The sequence below is a fragment of the Pungitius pungitius genome, chromosome 11 (assembly GCF_949316345.1).
Source record: "Pungitius pungitius chromosome 11, fPunPun2.1, whole genome shotgun sequence".
NCBI classification, from domain to species: Eukaryota; Metazoa; Chordata; class Actinopteri; order Perciformes; family Gasterosteidae; genus Pungitius; species Pungitius pungitius.
In genome coordinates this window covers 1,422,294-1,446,996 of record NC_084910.1, presented here as the reverse complement: position 1 = coordinate 1,446,996, position 24,703 = coordinate 1,422,294, and the positions used below count along the sequence as shown (strand labels likewise).

The 24,703-nt window shown below is 44.6% G+C and overlaps 1 protein-coding gene across 3 annotated transcripts in view; it reads right to left on the bottom strand.

Annotated features, from left to right (window-relative positions):
• grb10b (growth factor receptor-bound protein 10b) overlaps nucleotides 1-24,703 on the bottom strand; it is a 47,899-nt gene that overhangs the window by 4,327 nt on the left and 18,869 nt on the right. Inside the window, exons 4-16 of one of the 3 annotated variants that reach the window (XM_037453908.2) lie at nucleotides 21,115-21,403; nucleotides 19,609-19,753; nucleotides 7,012-7,168; nucleotides 3,806-3,921; nucleotides 3,523-3,597; nucleotides 2,022-2,159; nucleotides 1,658-1,768; nucleotides 1,272-1,370; nucleotides 1,095-1,172; nucleotides 872-988; nucleotides 595-661; nucleotides 401-488; nucleotides 190-283 (exon numbers count right to left, since the gene is read on the bottom strand). In XM_037453908.2, coding sequence (XP_037309805.2) covers nucleotides 190-283; nucleotides 401-488; nucleotides 595-661; nucleotides 872-988; nucleotides 1,095-1,172; nucleotides 1,272-1,370; nucleotides 1,658-1,768; nucleotides 2,022-2,159; nucleotides 3,523-3,597; nucleotides 3,806-3,921; nucleotides 7,012-7,168; nucleotides 19,609-19,753; nucleotides 21,115-21,403 — 1,574 coding nt within the window. Of the gene's footprint in view, nucleotides 1-189; nucleotides 284-400; nucleotides 489-594; nucleotides 662-871; nucleotides 989-1,094; nucleotides 1,173-1,271; nucleotides 1,371-1,657; nucleotides 1,769-2,021; nucleotides 2,160-3,522; nucleotides 3,598-3,805; nucleotides 3,922-7,011; nucleotides 7,169-8,349; nucleotides 8,417-19,608; nucleotides 19,754-21,114; nucleotides 21,404-24,703 lie in introns of those variants that run through there. The other 2 variants (XM_037453909.2, XM_037453910.2) reach the window with 2 other exon arrangements.

Here is a 24,703-nt window from a genome sequence, read left to right as displayed (position 1 = left end):
AACAATGCCTTTCTGTGATTGGGCTAACAGATGCAACAATGAGGTCTGTAAATGAGAACAGCAGGAATCATTTTATCTACACACACGTCAAGGTTAAAGACAACCCACTACTACTTTATAAACCTCTTCAACACAAAGAGTCTAATCAAATAAACAACAGAATCTAATTAAACATTAAGAAATTCATACCGGTAGTATCTGGAAATTTTTGATTTTCTGGTGGTGGCACAGCGTGAGCACAAATGCCTTGGGGTTACTCTGACTGACTCTCAGCAGAAACAACCTGTGCAACCAGACAAGTCAGCTCATCAGATCGTGTGAACACATCAAGAAATAAGGCAACAAATAGGAATCATTTAACTGGTTCATTAATGCTTTATTCATGCTTCTGCCTCCTCACCCGTCTACTTGTCCCTGCTGGTGGATGATGCGATGAGACTCTTCTCTGGTTATCCTACCGTGGAACCACAGCTGAGCTATGTGGATGACTGCAGGGGAGAAAAAAAACCCCCCGAAAAGTTTAAGTATATACTTTCAAAATGGCAACAAATTTTTTTCAAAGATCAACATTTTTGTAAATGATTTAGCGTTTACCCGAGCTGAGTGAAGAGTGGTGTAGAGGACTGTGGGAGCCTAATACGTTCATTCGTTGACTCCTCTTCTGAGAGAGAAGCAGCAGACAGACATAACAACAGGGATCAGTTCATGGTGTCGTTGATTATTCTCCATACTTACATTTATTCTCAATGGATGGGGGCAGGAATCATTTGCTGTATCGTAAAATGATTTCCTAACCTCAAATAAGACCAAAATCTACAATGTATTATAATCGCTCAAATATAATGGGAAAGAATTTGAAAAACATTCTCACCCTCCACGCATGCCCCTCCTCCATGGCAGCGCTCTGAGCTTCCACAGGGTTCTCAATCACCCTCCCTATCCGCCCTGAGAAGTCCATCGCCACCAGGGAGTTCTCTGACACGCTCCGCTGTGGGAGGGGGGGGGGGGGGGGCAGACAAACACAACAGTCAAAACGAGGATGCAAAAACAAAGTAGAATTAGTGGTTTCATTATAAATGAAGTATTAAACTTACCACAGGGGCTGAGAAGTGTGAAAGTAGTGTTTTTCTTTGTAGGGGAATCTTATAATTCTGGTACAACACAATCCCATACTGCAACAAATAAGGGTAAAGCACCACTGTTAAAACTCTTAGTGAGTGTGTTTAACAATTGTCAACAACTACGTCTGATATTTTTTGCAATGACGTTACCTTGAAGAGCCGGAAGGCGGTCATCCAACAGGTCCTGCCTTGTTCGTCCTCCGCACACAGCATCCTCAACTCCTTCAACTCCCCTCGACATTTATTGGGCTTCGAATGGACAGAAATAATCATTACATTACATGTCATTTAATGTAATGATTATTACCATCACCTATTACAACCTGCACAGACCACCACCATGTCAACTGATGGAAGCAGCTCAGGTGAAAAGCATACAACACGTTACATGTTTGCTTTTCTAGGTCATATAAAAGAAAAATATCCAATAATTACAGCAACGAACCAGAACACATTGCTATTAGGGTTCTGCATAGCTGCCGTCAATCATTTTTTCAACAAAAAAAAAAATCTCACTTCTGTCATCTGAGACTCACCTTGATGCAGAACTCATAGTCTGTCGGTGCCCCGTGCTGTTTTTTGCCAGTGATGACAGTGAAGATGGAGCTGTCTTCAAGGTCTGCCAGAAACTGAAGATGTCTGGGCTCCTAGACACAGAAATAATTAATAATTCAGAACATCCCAGTGGGATAGAGCCGCAGTACTGACAAACATATGCAGAGAGGCATATCTAATAAAGGTATTAGCCAACAATAAAAGCATGATTCTTTAAATGACACTATGTTTGATTTGGAATCTTATTACTATGAAGATTCATAATAATAAATGATGCATTCAAATGATTTCATGATAAACGATCCCTAAAGATCCCCAACGATGAGAAGATGAAGTTGCTGTTACCTTTGAGGTTCCTTTAGCAGAGCAGTAGAGACCTGAGCGCCGCAGGAACATGTACACCTTCTTCCACGACTTTCTACCCACGTCCTTCATGTACAGATACCCCTGGATCTCTGGACAGCTACTGGTTGCTAGGAAGTTCTGAGAGAAAGACATGGAGCAGGGGATCAGAGAACAAAAGTTTGGGCGTATTGGCTCCACGAGGTCCTTTGCTCTCTTTTGGTCGTATCTGTAGCTTGTAGCAAACCGCTATAGAGGCGTCACACACAGGTGGAAAATTTATTTATTTATTTGTCAAAGTACACAGTGTACTGGAGCCTCGCAAAGGGCTGCACAAGTTGTCTATCTTTTCTGCAAACTTATAACACAAAAGGGAAAAAACACATGTCACAAAGAAGTGCTGTTGTATGCAACATGTTTGAAGAGAATACGGTACATAGATTAACATGGTGCATTTCTATTGGATACGCTTAAAGACTCATATGTCTTGTGGGTGACTGGAATATTTGGAGTTTGTGGTTTCCGTGTTTCACAAAAATATCACACCATGAAGTGGCAGGTTAAGTTATTAAAGCCCATCTGAAGTCAGCGGCTTGCGGTTGGACAGAAAACTGTTCCAGAGGGCCCTTCAATATCTAAAGCACATGTTTCCCAGTGTTTTGGAAACATTCCACAATGGGCCTCATGCATGAGCATTTTCCGACATTCAAGGATTGAGCGCTCACACGCAACGTTCATTCAAAGAGGCTTCTTTTTGAGGCACTCCGTCTCGCTGCCTTGTTTTGACTTATGCGTCTTGCATAAATACTGCAAACAACTGGGTGAGGTCGAGGTAAAAAAGCAACTGGGTTTGGACACAACTCTTGCCGTGCGCAAAGAACCCGGCGTCTAGAATAAGTCAAACGCTGGGGATCCCTGACACAAGCCACCCACTTATTGACTCCTCCGGCACAACGTCTACGTGATCGGCAGGGGAGTTAAAAGCTTTCTGTGAGTGGGATGGATTCCACTTGTGGTTCCATCCCTGACGGCTCCATTACCTAAGACAGGAGAGAGCCAGACTGCATGTAAACCCTGGGCCCATTAAGACCAAAGCTCTTCAGAATCCCAGGAATCTTTTCCTTTCTGCTTTTCCTCACGTCTTTTGTGAAAGCAGAACGTGGAGAGAACCGAGAGAAGTGGCATGACACGAATGTGTGAATTTGTTCTGAGCAAACATAGGGGGGGGGGGTTCATGAGGAGCTGTATGCTCTGTTCCTGACTGCTTAGTCCCATCCATCGTAAGAGCGGGGCATGTGGTTCTTATGACGAGACAGTCATGTGTCAACAGGGGATCAACGGTAGTTATTACCGACGAGACAGTCTGTCTGAGGGTCAGAGGTGAGGTATGTCACCTTTATTACACCTGTACAGTATGTAGTGCGTGCTGACTCTGAGCTGTGTGCGTCAGGAGAGAGAGAGAGAGAGAGAGAGAAATGTGTTTGAGTGTGCGTGCTGCATGTACCTGAAGGAGCTGAGATGGTGGAATCGTGCGATTGGTTTCCTGGCACCATGCAACCATGTGCTCTGGGAAAAATGCCTGATGGAAGAAGAAGAAGAAGAAGAAGGTGGAGTGAGACAGAGTCAGACTATATGGTCACTAACAAACCACGTTAGTATATTTAACCACTTCAAATCATCTCAAAATCTAAACAAAATCCATGGGGAGCTGCTTTCTACACACATATTTTAACAAGAGAGTAGTGAAACAGTATAGAAGAAAAAAAAGTGCAATAAAAAGCAATTACATGGGTGTTTCTGAAGAATTCATATTTGGCATAGTTCTTCCTGAAGAGGAATCTACTGTCGCTGCTCATGGAGGCCTGGACCTGAACCACCAGCTCGTGGTCCTCCAGACAGCGCTCTGATGTGAGAGAGCAAACGACAATAATCAATCAGGTGAGTATTTGATAGATTTTCTTACAGCCACATTTATTTATTCCGAGCTCATCATACTGTAGTTCAAAGATTATGACCTTAATCAACCATAACTCTCTTATGACCTGTGTGGTTATTAAATGATTAAATGAGTCTTAATCAAAAAAAGAAAGTGTAGAAATAATTACAAATCAAATATTAAAATAGTACACACACTTGAATTTTGTCTTATTAAACACCAATAGTTGTATCTTCTTAGACAACAAAAACAGTTCCAAGTCTAGCTCCCTTTTTATATCATGCATAAAGCTCTAATCTGATTTTTGCTAATAACATCTTGGTTGCAGTTACACGTTCCCAAATAGAAACAGCAGGATTTATATATTATCAGAAGACCGCAGGCTTAGTTTCACCGTGAATATTTGTGGGTAATACATTTAAAGAAGTGGTAAAAGTAATATTTTGGTCTCTAATATAATGTTACCAATGCTCACTAGTTCAAAAGGCTTATTGAACAAGCTGTGACTGATGCTCTGATTCACTGTTTAATGAGGTTAAAAGTGTCTGTGATTGAGCTGAAAGTGTGTATGGATGCATCCAGAGGTCCTGGAGATACATATTCTGTGATTGCAATGTTAAATGCAGCCTTAGAGGTTCTCTGCCATGACTTTATTATAACACATCCTTCCATTTCCTCAGTATATCTAATTAAAATACTTTTGATGAACTAACTTTTGCATTACCATTATTCTTCACGTGAAATGAAGAACTGGGAGAAAGACTGCGACGCTTCATCTCACATAATCATCATTAGCATGTGTCCCCTCCTTCTATCTCAATCTCTTTTTTCGTTTTTTCCCTTTCTGTTTCATCTCGTCGCCCGTCTGATGAGTCACTCGCGTTGGTGACAGTGACTCACGCTGGCAACACTACCTCACTGTACCAGGGCGGTTAACCTCTTCAGGGTGACATGCAGAGGTCAGCGTCACCGGTCTCAAAGGGCCGTTTCATCCCATTCAGCAGCGCCCCGGCGAGTGGGCAGTGATGTACGGGAACACGCTCCTCTATTCAAACACACTGTTGTTTTGCATCTTTGGGAAAAGGCTATTCTCGTCTACCACCCGGCAGCAGCATGCACACACACACACACACACACACACACACACACACACACACACACACACATACACACATGAGAAGTATGACGGCACATGCACGCACTGCAACAAGCCCTTCATATATTCCTGTGAACTCCCGGGACAGCTTTCTATTAACTAAAGCTGTTGCTTGCACGCAACATTTGTTTAAATATTAATACCAACTCTGGAAAGACTGTTTAGAAAGATATCAGCATATTCAGCCACGTCAACCGACTCGTTCTGGCTCTAATGTGACACCATCAACATAAACTATACCCACAAATAAAAAAGACTGGTACTTAATCAAAGATATGTTTAAACCTTCATTTACCACCTTTTTAACAGCAATAGTGATACATTGTGGTAAATGAACATTTTTGGGTAATTATTCATGTGCATTACGTCATCTTTTTGCATCCACAGGTTGACACAGACCCACCAATGCGCAGACACACCCGAATAAATGACCCTGCTCCATGACATCTCCCAAACATTAACTGTAACAAGTAGATATCCCAGGCCTGAAAAGAATACGGTTGCAGTACAGGTGCGCCGCAGTAGAAGAAAGGCTGTAATAGAATAGTTACTCCGGGCCAAAAGTGATGTCATTTACAACAAGCCAACCTAACTGCATTTGGCAGCATCATGAGAAAGGTAATCAGATCATGATGGATGGTGAAATATTAAGTTAGAACTTCTACCTACACTTTGAATAATTATTTATATTTTTGAAAAGTTTCCTAACGTGACAGCAAAACAGCCCAAACTATATTGACACAAGATGTCAGCTGTAACAGCAGAAATGAAGTGTAATTACGTCTGTTTTTCACCATGTCTCCTCCTGCAGTGCGTTTCACTACCAGGCCCACTGCTCCATATAAAACTACACCCCCTCTTCTCCCACATCTGTTAAACTGTAAAGACATGAGCACAGAGCACAGGCTGAACTTGTCTTCCATAAGTGCTTTATAATGGGCTTCTCCTCAGGGGGAGGTGTGAGGAGTGTTTCTAACGTTCAGCTGACCACAGCTTTGCAAACTTACTGTTATAACGCCAAGTCACATCTACTCTATAACCTTATTACATTATAACCTACTCTCCCTTAAGCTTCTCATATGCTGGTTTTCACTCTGAAACCATCATTCCCCTAAAAAAAAAAACCAACAAGGAATCTTCTGACCTTAAATGAGCGTACCACAATTAAAATATCACAAAAGGGTGTTCTGCACATTTCTCAAAGAAGATGTAGGCTTTAGGACTGGAGCGTTAATCATTCGGTAAGTGTGTTTAATTTATGAGAGGGAACCAACGAGAGGTCTTACAATATAGTATTAGTAAGATTTAATAAGGGCCCCTCAGAAAATACTGTCTCTACATACAGCAATTCTGCTGTTTACTTGAATGCATTGACTTTAGGAAACCATGAGCCCAATCACATCACTCTCCTCAAGCGTACTATAAACTGAAGCTGGAATGTTTATCAGCCCTACGTGGCTCCTTTTAATGACAACTTAACGACATTCCTGCAATTAGCATGAGACCTTATTGCGACCAAGTCCAGGTTCACGTTTAACCTACATTTTTTTTTCCAATGACAAGCATCCCGAGCACTTTCGCTCACAGTTTGTCATGAAACAACACAAAGTGTTGCACTTGACGGTTGCTCGGTGCGTGCAGTCGCTGTTTAGAAGCTGCATGAACGCATCGTCGAAGACATTCCTCCGTGAGAATGTGCATGCGGGCAAGCATGCACACACACGTGCACATGTGTCAATGCACCTGTGTGTGCGCCAGTGACTGTATTGCATATCTCGGCCCTGCCAGAAAACCCCTGAGTTTGTGTGTAGGTATGCAAGTGTGTGTGTGAGTGTGTGTTTTTGTGTGTGTGGAGTGTGTGTGTGGAGTGTGTTTGAAGCCTGCGGGGCTCTGCCTCCTACCTAGCCCCAGCAGCGGGTGGTGTTCAACAAGTACCCAACTGTTGTCGTCCACACAATGGCTTTTGTACACCAGGAGCTGGCACAGGTCCCTGGCCGTCATGTCGGCTGGGATCTCCACAACTTTACCCATGCCGTCTTCACTGAAGATCTTCACAATCTATGGAAATAAAAAAAAAACATATTAGGAATTACTTCGCGGTAAGCTTGGCAAACAAGAGCTGGAGTGTTTCAGTGAAGAGGGACACAAAGCTTATGCGGGTCTCCTTGATGTGATCCAAAGAACCATTGATAGAGCGTTCAAAATATACATTAAGAATAAGATGCCGGCTGAAAATACATTTCATGGTAACCCCTCAGGAAACACCTAGTTGTGATAAAGTCATTTAACACAAACCATTTTTGAAAATTCAGCCTAATAGATGGGTGAAGCCAGCAATTATTCTTCAAACACTATGATAGTATTCATCATATAGCGCCCCATACACTATGACATGCACAGGCCTGTAATTACAGCACACAATAGAAAGAACATAACTTCTAAACTATGTAGCAGTTGTGGTGAACAAAATCACAGACAAGCGTTTCTTAAAGCCGCTTGTTGGTGTGAAATAAAATTTAATACTGTAGTGTGTGTGTAACAAGTAAAATGGATATATGGTGTGCCGCAAATGTATGCAGTATCTAATAATCTAATATGCTGAAATTGGACCAGTAATAATTAAATATTGTGGCTAACCCCCAATTTAACTTCACTCCTGACTCAAACACATACACACATGTCGAGCCACTACTTCTCTGTCCAGTATAATGTATATACTGTATCCTCCCAGGTTATAATGGTAAATAGCCCTAAATGTATGTCAATAGGTTCGACAGGGTGGCTTTCTGAAAGGAAGCCATGCAGTCACATCCACACCACACACATCTAATGGCCCACAGAAGCCCAACCTGCAGAAGATACCAGTTCTTGTTTTTAGTCAACACGGGAATCTAGTCTACTAAGCCTACACGTTATGTCATGTACGCACACTTCCCACATAATATATCATCACAAACAAAGACGTAGCTCATAGCATCACAGCTTGTAAAAATCAAGGCGCTCTGTCCATCCACAATGTTGAAGGCGAATGGAAAACAAACCACCACCACCACCTTTTTTTTTTTTTTTTTTAACCCACCTCTCAAAAAAGACAAATTGTCTTGAGCCGTTTTAAAGTATTTACGCATTCCACGTCTCGCCCCGTTAATCACAGCAGTACTTCAAAGGGAAACTCACTTCACATTCAGAAAGGGAAGGAGGCGACGAGAGGCTGAGACGCAGTGAGAGAGCGGTCTTACCTCCACGGCCCGCAGCAAGCAGCAGTCCGCCGAACACGAAGGCATTTTTGGTGTCAGCGTGGCTTCCCCCCCCCCCCCCCCCGCCCACACACACACACACTCACACAAACTCTCACACAGTCACTAAGGCAGAAAAAACCTTGCTGTTATGTTGCCCTTCCGCCTCCAAAAACACAAACTTGGATGCCTACAGCTGACAGTTGCAGTTGGGCTACCTGTCACATGGCCTGCACACCAGTCCTTCAGTCTATCTAGTCGCCCAGCTGGGTCTTTCAGAAGAAGAATTGTGCTGTGTGACCTGACGCCGCTGTGTGTACAGCTCTCGGGAGCGAGATCGGACGGCAGCAGGTAACCACAGTGCTTCCAGTGCCAGTGTGAGTCTGACAACTATCTTTCTTTCTCTTTCCCTCCCTCTCTCCCTCACAAAGGGCTACAGCCTCAGCCACAGGCTCCGAGGCACACTGAATCAAACCACACGCTCACCGACCAATCACGAGGGCTGCAGCGGGCTGACGTAATCATTCCCACACAGACCGAGCCGCACGCACACACGCACACACACACACACACACACCACACACTTCAGTAGAAACACAGACGCACAGTCATGCACAGACGCAGCCAACTTTTTTTCAGAGCTCCTGCGAGCTTTCTGCTTTAGTTTCTTTTCAGAGGCTGTGCGAGGGTTCACTTGAGAAGGGTGTGGGGCAGCGAGGAGGAGGTGCAGAAGCAGGAGAAAAAAGAAAAGAAAAAAAAAAAGAAGAAAACTGTCTTTGTCAATTTTGTGTTCAAGTGAGGGCTTCTTGGTTTGTACGGTTTTCTTTCTTTCTCCCCCCCCCCCCCCCCTTCCCATACTCCCTCCCTGTGGCTTAACTTTGAACTCTCCAGTCAGATCCCTGTGCCTCTCACAGCACCAACAAGACCCATTACAGAGCGAATGAAATGAAACAAACCTGGAGCAGCACTTGAGCACTTCGACCCGACTCCTCCTCCCCCTGGGGACGTGCTTCGTGCCGACATTCTTTCTCCCCAGAGAACAAAAAAAACTGGGAGACTTTAACACCCACAACTGCCCCCCCAAGTGTCTTCTTAACTCTTGATATTTAATATGCCATCAGACAGACAAAGGCTTGACACACCCCGCCTGGGAGAGGCTCCGTCTGCTCTACGTCGTCCTCGAGGCAACTTCCTCCTGCGTCTCGTATTCGTTGTCAGGGGAAAGGAGGGTGTGCGCTTGTACACGTGGGCTTAAGGGTGAAATCCAGGAATAAGCACCGTTCCGCAGAAGGAAAGGAGGAAATGGTTGTAAAGAGGCAAAAGTGGTGCCAGTCAAAGTAAAAAGTTAATTCGCTGTAGCGGAAAATCTCTGGGTAGGGATGGAGGGAAGGAGCGTCTAGTGGCCGGGGGAGGGGACACAGAGGAAGAGAAAAGTGTGCGTATGTGTGTGTGTAAATGATTGCACATGCACGCAGACACGTACGTGGGGGGGTGTGCATACAGACTGAGGAGACGAGTACAGGGGAAACAAGTGGGAAGCACACACAGCCACAGAGAGAGAGAGAGAGAGAAACGCTGTCTGGTGACACACTGTAGCGGCATGTGCAGGATGAATGCTTCCTACTGTTAACCTCACATCCAGCCTGCACAGCTGTCTCTCCCAACCACACACGCTGTGCCAATACACACTCACGCAGAAACACACCCTCGCCTACGTCACGGTTAGTCACCAGAGGGGGGAAGCCCCCGGGAAGGCTGCACACATCACGCGTTCTGCAATACAGGGTTTTTTTTTTTTTTGGCGTGCGGAGCTGTAATCACAAGAGCTGCTCCGTCCGTCCATTGAGATCAACCCTTTGGACAAACATTGAAACAATAGGACAGGTGATGCAACGCTGTTAATGTCACAGTTGTTTCTGACGAGGAACATCAAGTCAACACACTTTGTGTGACCTGGCCTCACTTTGACACGACAGGTTCAACGCGGGCTTCTATTTAACAAAGAACAACAGGGTTTTCGTATCACAGAGGCTGGGATCAAGTGTTCTGTTTTTCCACAGTCCTGTCTTGTCAGTCAAAAGTCCAAAGTCAAGTTCCAAGCCCAAAGGTTTGCTCACCTCATAAAAAGACGTGTGTTCTTAACCAAATGTAATACCAGTATACAGGTAGTAAACTCGTAGCTGGTTATAGTAAAGTATGGTAGAAACCTTTGACATTATCGAGACCATCTCATCAATGTCTTTAACTGTAATTGCTGGTTTTAACAGCCAGGTGTTACCCAACAACTGAGTGTTACTCATCTGAGTGGGAGCTGATCCTTCATTAGGTGTGGAAATCTCACCTTGCAGTGTGGCAATGCTATATCAGACTGCCCCGGGAGTGGAAGGAATGAGGAAGCAGACTGAGATAAGAGAGTGACACATTTCAACTGACCTACTCCAGTTATTGGTCTTCTTCTTAAAAGGCAAGATTGATAAAAGCCAAAAGTGAAAGAAACAGATGTTAAAAATAAAAAAAGAAAGAAGATCTACGCCCAGAAGGGTCTCAGGAAGTGACGTGTTGATTACAGTTAGTTGTTTCCAAAAGTATTCATACCCTGTTCACACACAGTACACATATTGAGTATGCAGTGCGGTAAGCACTTTCGGATGCAGCCTTTATATTCCAATGCTTTTAACTGTATCCTAATTCAGATGGAGCGGAGCAGGCCTCTCAACCTCTGCGATGACTCAGCTCTGATAACTGCCCCATTATGTAATCTCCCAGGGATAGACTAAGCGCTTTAAGCAACACACACACACACACACACACGCATGTGCTCGCTAACATACATCATGAGATACATAGATGCACGTCCATAGCAAATCCATATGATCCATTTTGTGTGTTGAGTGTATGGACACACCATAAAAACCTTGAAGACAAAGCTGCAGCACAGACAGGGAGTTAACTGCAATGTATGAGGATGTGCTTAAGTAAACTTAAGTATGTACACTAGTGTGCATGGGAGTGTGTGTGTGTGTGTGTGTGTGTGTGTGTGTGTGGGAACGCCCAGCAGCTCTCACGCATCCATCCCTCTGAGAATTGGCTGATGGCCTATAAATAGTTCCACTGGTATTACGTACACATTACAAGGCCTTACATCAGATTGGAGTTACTATGGCAGATTACAGTTCATTAGATACCAGCCTGCGCACACATTAGGATCCCTTACATGTGAGCAGTGAAGCAGTAGAAAAGGGTCGACCCCCCTGGATGACGGGAGGGCCGACAATTGTTCAAATAACAACCATATAACAGTATATTCTTACCAATTAACACGCAGGGGCCTTTCTTTACCCTACACTATTTTTACACTACCCTTTGATGAATGTCCACCATCTTCCACCTGATTGAAAAAGCTTGTTGATTGCAGCATGCACAATATTTGAAGGAAAGAAAGATTCACTCTGTCCTCTGACAGCTGAGACTATTCCAACACTCTAAAATAAATAAAATAATGACTTGAATTGATTGACTATAGGTAAAATAATTGTAAATATAAATATACATGTCACATCCCATTAAAATAAACTGTCCTTAGGTAGAAACTTAATTGCATGTGCAGTTCATTTCACAAGCACCTACTTGTCTTTTATATAGAGCGATGACTTTCAGCAGGTCATCAGACTTGCCATAACAAACCCTTCTGCTGTGTGGCCATGTCTTCTCCCTCTGTGTCTTATAAAAAACCCGTTTGGTGTTACCATAAAAGGAAGGTTCTATCAGTTTGGCTCACACGACCCACCCAGCTTCATCTCCTCATTAGCAGGTCAAAGCCCGTCGGACTGTAATGTGGTGCCGTGTGGGGCCCGGGCCGCCCTCGGAAACAATCGATCCGGATGATGAGTTGGACGTACGGGGGACCCGAATGGGCCTCGGACCACCGTCCGCCCCCCCCGCTCACAGCGCCTCGAGTCAGCAGTCGTGGGCGGGACTGGGCCAAAATAAACCCTCTGCTGACTCATGAGGGGACGGTGAACCGTCCCTTGTCATCCAATTACCGCGTCAAATTAAGACCTAAGACACAGAGGCCTATCTGGACCCGGTGGAGCAAAAGAAGGCAGAATGGGATTTACTGTAGTGGGCAGGGGGCGGAGGGAGGGAGGGAGCAGGGGGGGGGGGGGGGGGGGGTGGCATGGGGAGAGAACACTGACAATACGCTGCACGGTGGCAGACTGCCATTCCCTCCACCGTGCAGCCATGAATCAAACCAAACACTGCATATTGGTTGTCTAGTTATCCTACAGAGCCTACTCTGTATCTAAATAATTAAGACTTAACACCTACACAGGGTATTAGGACGCCTCAAGTTGACGGTTGGAAGATTTGTTCCTGAGCTGGGTCAAATGGAATTAGCAACGCGGGTCAGGCACCACCAAATGACATCACGCTTTTGTACAAGCTATACAGAATGTTGCAAGTGCATGTAGAGGTCGATTTATCACAACTGAAGGTGTATGTACCCAACGACAAAGTCTATTAAGTCTAAAAGGAGAAAAGAAACCACAATTACCAGAAATGTCCTATCACTTCCAACGTTAAGAAGTCTTAAACAGAAACATCTCTATGCAGCTACAGGGATGCTTCATTTAAATTCCATATCATCACCAGCTGGTTGGAAGGTTAAACCTGTGTTTATCTTAACTAGATCTGCACATGCACAGTGTTGGCTATCACACGTCTGAAAGGCCGTCTGGAGAGCAATCCTTCCCCTAGTTACCACGACTACCCGCTGATAATGGCCCCGCGGGGGGGGCCCAATGTTTTACCAACAGGAGTAATTGAGTGGGCGGATGTTTGAATGTGCACCAGGGTCGACTGGTAAGTGTCCTTCAGACCAACGCTGATTTGGAGCCACTGTCCAATTACAGCAATGGGGGGGGGGGGGGGGGGGGGGAGATTGGGATTGGGTTAACAAAGGATGTTCCAATAGTAGCAGAAAATCCCTGTTCCCACAAGTATGAACTCATAGTAATTCTGGCATTGAATGATCATAAAACTATTAACGCTGTAAATAATACCAGTGCAAAACAGGTCTACAGGTCCTTGTGTGCACTTAGTTTAAAAAGAGGACCAGCAGCGTTTCAAGCAACTACTATTCAGAGGAATCACAGTACGAGTCCCACACGAGCTGTGCCCGATAGGGGCAGACTTCTCTCACCGTGCCACAGTTCTGTCTGTTGTTAATATTACTATATTTTTTCCCAATTGGCTTGTAAAATATTTATTTTGTATCATAAGCGCTCTACTTGATTTGATGTCCAATAATAGTTGATTCATGTGGTAATCTAATACACTTGTATAAATAAAAGAGAAGTACTCTCAAACTTTCACAAATAATAAATATATTAAACGTTCTGCTGTGGTACATGTCAGAGGAGCAGAACATTTTTTCTTGACACTCATCCAAGTACCACTGTTTTAGCACCTTTTCACCCCCCCCCCACCTTTCTACCCCTTTTATATTATAGATATGTGTGTATATATGTCATACACATGCTCCACTTCACAACGGCAGCTTCAAAAATCTCAGGTGTCCCACATTCCCTAAGAAGGAGAGGGAGGGAGAGATGCCGTCTGCATGACCTACATGGGTCCAACAGCTCTGTTCAGCTTTGGCCAGACAAAATACCTACATTCTGACACACATACGACATACGACACATGCGTGTACACCTGAATCCAGGGACATGTGCAAACATATGTGCCACAGAGGACACAAAAACACAATCTAATGAATAATATGGTTTTTGGATCAATATGTTTTTGAATAGGTTAATTGCAGAAATGCTCACATTTGTAAATCTAGATATAGAGGCAGACAGAGGGGAGCGGTAACAACATCCCATTAGCTACAAGAGAGGGATCTCGCCCTATTAGCAGGGTGAAAGGCTTCTAATCTTACACTGCCTGCCTTCTGGGACTCAGTGACGGAAATAGCATTTAAGGTGCATCGTCCCCACAGCCTTGGTGGTCATGGTGCTATCATGGTACGAAAGACATCATTTAGCAGTTCAACACCGAAACAAATAAGTAGCTACGCAATTATTAACCATTTTCTAATAGACAAGGCTTGATTGTTTTTAAAGTACAACATTTGGCAGCTGATTCATATTTTTCTTTCTAGTGGACTAATGTCTGTGTTCCATCGCAGTTATTGCTTAGCACCCTGACAACGTATGTATGGTTTTAATGCAGAATCTCCACAGCAGTACACATTTCTTCTTCTTCTTCTTCTATTGTCACGCCTGTGTTTTACATATGCATGTGTGTGTGTGTGTGTGTGTGTGTGGCAGTAGCAGGTTGAGGCATGTTTCCATTTAGCCGTGGGGGATAAATATGGACCTGACACATGAGATGTTCCAGCCTCAACCATAACCTCCCTGTCTCTTCTCCAGGTAGCGTTTGTCCAACAGCAGCCCGAATCATTTGTATTTCACTGAACCGAATGCTACAAATCCACTCAGTTACTCAAAAATCAATTGGTACGCTGAAATTCAAAGTGTCTGGTTGAGAAATCCAGCAAGGACACGCATGCTGACAAAAGGTTACTGTATTCCCGCCATGTTCTCTTTACCTCGCGGCAAACAGCATCAAATAGCAAGCAAGTGTGTTAGTGTGTGTGTGTGTGTTGGCATGTGGGGGCTTCTTGGGCTCAGAGTCTAGATGTAATGTTAGAAATAATGAGGCCAGCAGGCATTGGATATACACACATCGATGCACGCACGCACGGGCTCAATAAAGCATCCAGTTTGAGCGCATTATTTATATTCACATCCGTTATAAATAATTACGGAGACGTAAACAATCCGAGAGGCATAAACAGCGCAATCCAGCACACACCCCCACACACCACAAACATATAAACGTGGCTAGCTGGTCATAACGCAACACAAGTGTTTGTATGTGTGTGTCCCGTACTTCACTTTAAGACCCTGTTAAAAGCCGGCTGGCTGCTGAAAGAGTGAAGCAGCAGATTTCTGGCTCTGCGTCATCTTTGATCTCCGGGCAGCGCGGCCTGCGGAACAAATCACTGCTACAATGAGAAGCAGATCACAGACACACACATAAACACACTGCCTAAAGCTCTCACAGATGCAGACCCGTACCTATCCCTGCTCGTAAAGACAAAACACACACAATATACAGAAGTGAACCTCCTCCCCATCACACCCGTACTTCTAAATGCGCACACGCGCCCACAGACGTTCCCACACACTGAAGCCAACAGTTTGGGCATTGACAACATTCCATTCTGCTTTCCTTTTACAGTGGAAAAATCTGCCCTTTGACCCAGAGTACTTCCAACATTGAGGAAGGAGGCGGCAGCTGAGGAACGCCATGCTTCAGCGCTAAAGGAGCGAAAGGAGGGACGGATCAGTGGCCATCGCTTTCTTCTTGAAGTCCTATTGCTTCAAACATTGATTATGTAAAACAGTTTTCCTGAATTTGTAATCTATAGTCTAGGCGGTATACTTTACAGGCTTAACCAAGTTAAATGTCTGTTTTAACATCTTGTGTTAAAAAAATCCCACAAAAGTCGTTCCCACATTTTGTATTAAAATGTGGATACATATGACTATTCTTAACTACATTAATACTGTATATGAGTGATATTAAGTATGCTTCCACGATGCTGTGATGCAAAGAGAGGTAGTGTGCTGTCTAATTACTGCACCACACATTCCTTTAAACGTCCTCCTTCAAAGTACTACTCAATTTACTACAGGTTTACTGTCGCATGATTTTAACACGCTGCCAACATCATGAACTCATCCTTTCAAATTCCACTTTTACAGTGTACAGTACACTGATACTGTCATGCTTTTTTGATAAATTGGGGTCAGAGCTTTGAAGCCTCGCAAACTCTGCTGCAGAGAGAGAGAGAGAGAGAGAGAGAGAGAGAGAGAGAGAGAGAGAGAGAGAGAGAGAGAGAGAGAGAGAGAGAGAGAAAGAGGGAGAGGGAGAGAGGGAGAGAGAAGGGGGGGAGAGAGAGAGAAGTGAGGAAAGGTGAGATGAGGGGGAAAGGTGATCAGTATCACCATAATTAGACAAAATGTTAATGATTCCTTCGGGGAGGCTGTGGCTCAGCAGATTTCAAGAATAAAACAGAGTAATCTCACGTGAAGAGGCAATGAAAATACAGAAAGCAAAGTGATTACATTCAGTGTGTATTACAATTAAATGATAACGAAACCATTAGTAGAATCCACATTCAACATATGGTCTCACTTCCATCTCTAAATCGTGTTACTATACATAGATCTAAAATGTTCTCCAGCCTAAACAGTTTGCTTACTTTACTTAAACTTCTGCTAAAGGAACGATATTTTAATAATGCTGGACAGATGGGAGCAGATTTGCTTGAACCTGCGTCATATGGAAAGCCGTAGCATTATATTTTCATCGGACTTGTGCCACCAGACATTACTTCATGCTTCCGCTTTTTTGCTTGAGGACACGATGCACCATAATAGCTTGTTCCTAAAAATCAACAGGAATGTTGGCTGAACTCAAAGTTAAAAAGGTCAAAGGGATGACAGAGGAAAACAGAGTTAAACACCAAGACACACAGGAGCAGACAGTCCAATAGAAGGATTATGACTCCACAGTCACCACACAGCGCAGTGAGCTACAGGACATCCAGTCCAAGGACAGTAAATCCAGCAGTGATCAAATCAAGTGTTCCCACACTAGAAGCTGCTGTGGCAGCGATGGGAACACAGTGAGCACATAACAGCCTTCTTTACTGCAATACCATGAGTAACAAAATGAACGGATGTACTCAATGCCTCACATTTAATGTCCGCTGCGCCACATGGATTACCCAAGGTAAGCTCTGACTAGTGTTGTTCCACAGAAGTGTGGCGCGCTTATTTCACCTGCTTTTTTCCCCCTCTTCACTTCCAAATGGAATGTACAGAGTTTTAACATTCAACCAAGCCCACATTTAGTAATCTTTAGCAGGCACAGGAAGTCCGCTTTCCAAGGACCCATCTGTGCACACGTTCTACACGCACACCGCTCTTAGGTGGCTGCTTCCTTGTTTGAGGTTCTTAATCATCCTCCAGCTCCAGCATTAACCAAATGTCTTTTGTTCTTATTTGGTATTAGAACAATAGCTTTACAATTCTGGCACACACACACACACACACACACACGGAGTAAACCTCCTGCAGCATCGACTGCAGCCGAGGCCACCGCTTCACTTCAAATCACTGAACATGCCGAGCCTCCTCGTATAGCAACGAAGAGAAGCTGAGAGTGGGAACACGGAGAAGGAAAGGAGCGGGATGAGAGGGCAATTCAAGAAAGTGAGGTAATTGGGAGTCCTGCATGTCAAACAGCTTCCTGACAGCCACGCTCTGCGGCCTCGTGCCTCCTGCTCTGAGGCAAGGAGGAACGCGGCGACTCGAGCGTGACGCCCTGTCAGAGCGTGCCCTGGGGTTGGAAAAATGTCACACCAGGCGGACTGGACTCCGGGTGTGGAGGGCCGGGAGGGCAACCGACAACCAGAGATAAAGATGGATGCAGTTGAGATGAGATGAAAAAGTGGTGTAGCCGTTGTTCCACGTGCCTGGAACTCGTCCGCGATTATGCGACTCTGTGGGAGGTTTCTTTTTCCGACAGAAAGGTGCTGAAACTTCCAACCCCAGTGAGACATACTTTCCATTGCCACCAAGAATAGACACTGTAAATATTTTACAGAAGACAAACCAATAAAAAACATAAAAATGCGCAGGACACTCGCAGGAGTTCACACAAGCGTGATCGCAGTGGAGCGCGATAAACACACAAGGATTCAATTTTCCACATCTTCATCATGAAAGCTGGGTGATTCTCTCAAAACGAAACGATTCTCAGCTTATGTTAAAAACAGTTCACAAGCAATTGTCCGACTATGAATGGAGCTCATTGCATATACGATAGGACACAAGAACGAATCGGGGGTTTTAATTGAACACCTCCGTGTGACCAAAAGGAAACGGGGAACGCTGCATTTTAAACGTTACATGAGAATAGCTGGTGAGGTTTAAGTGTGCAGACGTGTTTTATTTTGCAACAAAAATAAAACAAAAATAATTTAGCTGTGCCACTAATCGCCAACTCCCTTACGCTGCCTTTAATCCCCCCCCCGATCCACTTCATGGTTTATACTGCACTCCTAACAGGCCGCGTGGGAACTAAAAGACCAACAACATCCCGTCCCCAGTGGGTCTACCAGTCTAATAAATGGTTTTCTGAATATATACCAGATACGCCCTTTTATATTTATATTGAGCCAAAGAAATGTCACATAATAATTCAATGCAAACCACTTAGTAAGACATTCAACTTTGACTTCTTCAACATATGAACTTGGATTTAGCATGCGGTGTTGAATTAGTGCTACGGCTAGTAGTTGAACATTCTTACAACTTCCCCACGTGAAGCCCAGAATGAAATCTAATATTCCACAATTTATGGCAGCATTAGCCACTTAGAGACCTGCTTATGTGACAAAGCTGCAACCTTAAAACTGTCGAGGCTGTTTAGCAGATGCCACTGGTTTATCAAGTGATTTATGAGCCGACGCTTAAGAAAGCAAAGCACGTCTTATTAAACCAACAGGAAAGGACGGCAGTCTAGTATTTTGTACCAGAACAGACGAGCATCCCAGCAGGGGAGAGTATTTATGGGAAGTAGTCCGCCCCCACCTTACTGTAAGCTGGTATGTTATTGTAACGGCCGGCCACATGTGAAGATCGTTAACGACGACGACGATGTGGTGACTCGCGCTTCCAGGAATAGAACAACTCGTTTCTTAAGGGTTGTCAACAAATGAACACACGATGCAGACAGACTCCGAGAGAAGCTGCCATGTGTTTGTTCTCCGCTCTTCACCCAATTCTTTATTTTCTCAAATCAAACCAAACCGCGCACACGTCATCTGTTTGGTGCTGTCAGGTGCAAGCAATCATCGCGCCTCAGATCGGCAAAACATGGGGGCGGGTTAAAATTCCAAAATGCTTGTCTTCAACACACTTGACCACCAAATCCAGCTGATTTACGATCTTAGTCAAACCAAATCCTGTCCTGACACGGTCTCGCATGTCGTGTGAAGACAATCGTTTTGTCTCCAACGCAAGCACAGCTAATTATAATTGCGTGGTCAAATCAGCTGAATGTTCTCAACCCCTGAGAGGTTCCTCGGGTGTGTCCCTCTGGAGGTGGACTCACGTATATGCCGGTGGAGGGTTCTCCAGGAGGTAGAGACCCAGGACTGAGCACTGGGGAGTTGGCCAGACTGCAGAGCTCGGGGAAGGGGTTGGGTATGGCCGGCAGGGATGACGTCCTCAGCTGCTGCTCCACCTCCTGCAACCTCCTGGACAGCGGACACAAGCGAAAACGCTAAGTGAAGTCTAAGCTGTGACCTGGTACAGACCCTTGAGAAGGGAGATGGGAAAACTTTGAAAAGGGAGCTGCTGACACATGTAAACCATGGTCAGAAAAGAGAGAGAGTTGGAATGAATAAAGCCTTGATGTGCGGTATCCAGGCTCATGTCTGTTTCCATCTGATCTTCCCATAATATAAAGTCTCCCAGCAAATGGGAACCACAGACCCCTGCAGGGGGCCGGCTCATTTTCTAAAATATTTATCACACATCAATATTAAAATCAAGACATCACTTTAAAGTCATTTTCAAATTAGGCGAACACAGTGGTGTGAGCTTGTAGCGTGAGATAGAAATGATGATTTGACATAAACTTTTCAGGATTTAATTTCTTTTTTAATAGGCATGCCACTGTTTGAAATCCTAGCTCAATAACTGGCTGCCACAGAGGATCACTGTGGAAGACTCTTGCTCTTGGTCTCTTTCGCTCTTTTTCTTTTTCAAACTGTCTCTCTGTAGAACCCAGTGAGTTCAAAAGGGAACGGGCCTTTTGATGTTGTCTCATCCGAGCTTGAGAGCGGGGTTATCCAGAGGTTAGCCCTGAATAATAAGAGCTACAGAGTATACGAGCTTAAAAGAGAGAGAGAGAGAGCTCACAAGACACCACACTCCATTACCTGATCGTCCCCCTTTTCTGTTTCTGTCACAGACTCCAAAGGCGAATAATAGGAGCCGACACCGGCTCGGCTGAGAATGCCTTTGTGTCTGTGTGCGCTGTGCGCATGCAGCCATACTTCTGTTGCCCCGGTGTGTACGTGTGAGTGAGCGTACCCACCTTTGAACGAATACAATAACAGCCCTGGGGAGAACATGGGGTTACAATTCCGTGCCAATTGAGTGAGACGTTTTCACTTGGCACTAAAATAAATGAGTTTTTTTACTTTTTTTCTCCCGGCTGCCGCAGTTTGAGACAAAGGGGGGGTGACAAGCAGAAACGGGTCATTCAAAGGCTACGGATACGGCGCGGGGAGGAAACGTTATGCCTAATTATTCAGAGAGGAATACTCGTCTTCTTTTCCGATGTAGAGGGAAAAAAAGAGCTCCGCGTGCTCCGTTTGTGTGTGTGTGAAGGAGCTGGTTGATGTGTACTGTTACCTTTTAGCATTTTGATTGATGTCCCATTAAAACAACTGATGAAAGAGACACATTTGACAGACAGTCTGAATGTTGTCGTTTGGTCAAAGACTTCCCGTTTAGGGATGAAAACTATATGTCAATGTACTGTTTAGGAAAACTTCCATATCCTCATCAATATTGTGTGGATGCTTTGGGGGGGGGGGGGCACACCAACCTGACAGCGAGAATGTGCATGGGTTGTGACCGTCGGAGGCTCCTTTGGGACGAGTCTGCAGACGAGGAGGACGAGGGCGGCTCCGGGGGGACGTGGCCTTGCGCGTGTGAGGGCAGGCGCTGCCGAGGCTGCATGGGATGCGGGTGGTGGTGGTGGTGGTGTGAGGCAGCGATCTGCCCATTGTGCAGTAGTGGGGTCGACTCTGTCTGCTGGCCACTGCAGGTGGAGTACATGCTCTCCAGCGAGGAGTTCATGTCATTCACCAGGGCCTCCAGGTCAACGTCATCCTCTGGAGGAGGCAGACAGAAAGGGAGCACATTGCTGACTGGAAGTAAAGAGAAACGGGGAATGACATCCCACAAAAAATGAGAGGTTTGAGGACAATTCAACAACTAACAGTGTGGAGCAGAAAACACATCACTAAAGTGGAATGAAAATCAAACCGAAAATGCAACAAAGAAAAGAAAAGAAAAATGAAAGTCCCGAAAAACCGGCTGTTTTGGTTTCGAATAGTTGAGGTCCACGCAAGAGGAAGTTAAATCACATTTTTACTGTTGGGACTTTCCCTTCTGTTTCAGTTTCTCTGTCCAGTCATCGTGGCCTGGATTTGAACCCTTAACCACACTTTGCACCACCTTAATTGTAAGCAGTTCCCCCCCCAAATAAAAAGGAATAGACCAGCAGGCTGCAAACACGGGAAGCACACGGGCATCCAGTTTTGCCAGTGTGCCCAATAAGCAGGACTATATTTAAGTACATTGTGCTGCTCGCGGGGGGGGGGGGGGGTAACCAAGCACAAACCCGTCTGTTCAACTTTTACCACTAAGGTTCACAGCGAAGGCAGCGGCTCCAACTTCATCGCGTGGATCAAACATTCGGCTTTTTAAAAGGTCTTTTAAAGCAGGATGTGGAATTCCTTTCAGAGGGGGAATCTGTCCTCAAAGTCCCTGTGAAAACCTCTAGGCCAATTTTAATTTATGAAGGGAATCTTTCAACTGACTACCGGAGCATGTATTGAGGTTTGAAGTGAGCTCAATTGAAAGGAAGTTCTCGCTGTCTGACTGCTTGATGCCAAGAAGGTTTTATCATCTGGGTAAACTGGGTGCATGACTTTGTTCTTTGTAAATAACAATCTCCTGCGGTGACTGAAAAAAAGATATGTATCTCAGAAATCTTTGAAGTCAGATGCTTCCAAATGTGCTGTAGGAAATGACTAAACCACCAGGGGGAGACAAGCTCTAGTTGTACAGGGCCGGTGCTCCAAAATGTATGGGGTTCATAGGAAGGAAGCCCATTTGGTTAGAAGGGCAGACATCTCAGATTTAAACAGCATTCATGGAGTCACATTGTCATCTACACGAAAGGACAAGGAACCTTCATGTAAATGTAGCTTTGTAAGTGGATGAAAAGCATATTATGTGCCATATTTCAACTTGTATATATTTATGTGCCCTGAACTGTGCGACTCGTGTAACTTGCCCACAGCTCAGGGGGCAGGACGGCTGACAGCTGGACCACGCGAGGTTCACGCCACCCCCGAGCGGCTGAAAGTCCCACTGCTCGGCTGAAAGCTACATTTGCAATTTATTTGATGTGAAGTTTGAAAAGCAGCAGCCTCAAAGTGAGCCCCTGAGCCTGCCAAAGAAAGACATTTCAGACTTTTTTTGTTTTTGTTCCAGATGCAACCTCAACAGGAGCCACAGGTTAGAAGGAGAGGGAACATCCCCATCTCCTCATGCAGCAGCAAAGCTCTGGCTCCAGCACCGATGCTAAAATCTACCTGCTGTAAAAAAAAAAAAAAAAAAAGCTTTTGAGAAGCTTTTTCTAAAAACGTATTGAGGTAGCTGTGTCACAGGCGCCGGTGAATCGAAGGTGGTTAATCTGTGGCTATCAATAGTGAACAGGTAAGCTGGAGCAGCTACTTATAGATATCCTACAGAGCTAAAGAGCTATATAAGGTTTTACACAAGGCAAAGGACAGGGTAAGACACCTGTGTTACCTGCAGCACCAACGTTAAGTCAGAAAGAATACATCCAAATGCTTGGAGGGTAAACCAAAAAGTACATCAAAAGTGAGCAAAACTCCAAGGTGAGCACATCATCTGCTCATCATGTAGCATGTACCCTCAAGCTAGGGAGAGAAAACGAGTTCCCTCATAAACCCTCACCTAAGAAGGTGTGACAAACCATCACCTCATGCACGGATGATTGTTGCGTAATTAGAAATCCTGCGACTGTGCGTGTCACAATCGGGATAACAACGGTACGCACAAAGCTGACAGATTGATGACACGCACACACACACTGCATGCAGGCAGGCACGCACACACAGGATTAAACTCATGACGGTTCGGAGCAGGTAGAAAACTGTAGTTTCTTTCTTTTGATATGGAGTCCAGAAAACTACGAGTTCTGCCAGACACTTAGAGACATAAACACCTCTATGTCAAACATGACAGCATCAATTAGGTCCTCTCAAAGTAGCTCACACAGCTACAGATTTAGACAAAGCTGCCAAATGTGAGAATTTGCAGGCGCCCGACTTGGGCGGCTAAAAAAACAATGACGAGACGCAGAGGTATTTTATTGCAGATTTTATTGCAGACTTTGTGATCACCTCACCAGCCAATGACATCTTGTCAGGTAGACCACGACCAATCACTTGCTCACCAGCACACTGTCTACTTAACAAATAGGTCATTTGGGGTTCAACATTAGTGATCATCTAGGTTTCACCTACTTCATACAACCTTTGGGGGCAGATGTGCAGGACCTTATGGCACCACGTTCACACCTACAAGCACACAACTAAACGCAAGTGGTTCCGCTACAGCGTGAAACAGGACGCCAATCGCCTCCCCTTGGATACCGTAATGACAATATTACACAACATTCTGACATACTGGCCAATGAATGAGTAGATAACCTTCACACAGTCAATTACAGTTAAAATGAGAAGACCACATCCGAGCACCCACACACGTAAATTATTGCACAGCACAATTTGTAAATAATATATTCGGAATAGGATGTGGGGCGACTTCTATTTCAAATATTGGCTTGCAATTGGCACAAAAGCATCTCATTCCAAGCATGTGAAATAATGTCATTTAATGTTTCAACAAAGCCAAAACGTCTATTTCAGCCCTGTAAGAGTCATAGATTGATAGCAATACAAGATTTCTAATTTCAGAAAGGATTATAATCTCACAAAAAACGCTAGGGGTACTGGGTATGAATTCAAAATCTCTGTTTAAATTACTTTAAAGGAGACAGAAATGTTCATGAATCAGGCTTCCAACACATATTGATATGTTACACATGTGTGTAAAATATCAATATTCATATAAGAAAGAGTGTTGCTGGGTGAAAGTCATCTCCATTCTTCTGCCTCTCCTGCATTCCCTCCATCCTGAAAGATGACAATGTCATTTCTGCTCCATTTATTTCCCATGCCTAGGCCCAGCGTTCTAATTCGCTCGTTGGGTCCGCGCAGACCCCCCCCCCCGCCATTATCTCCCATGCTGGGCCAATATTGTGCTTAAATCTCATGCTCCGATTGTCTTGGATGAACCCTGTATGGCACAAT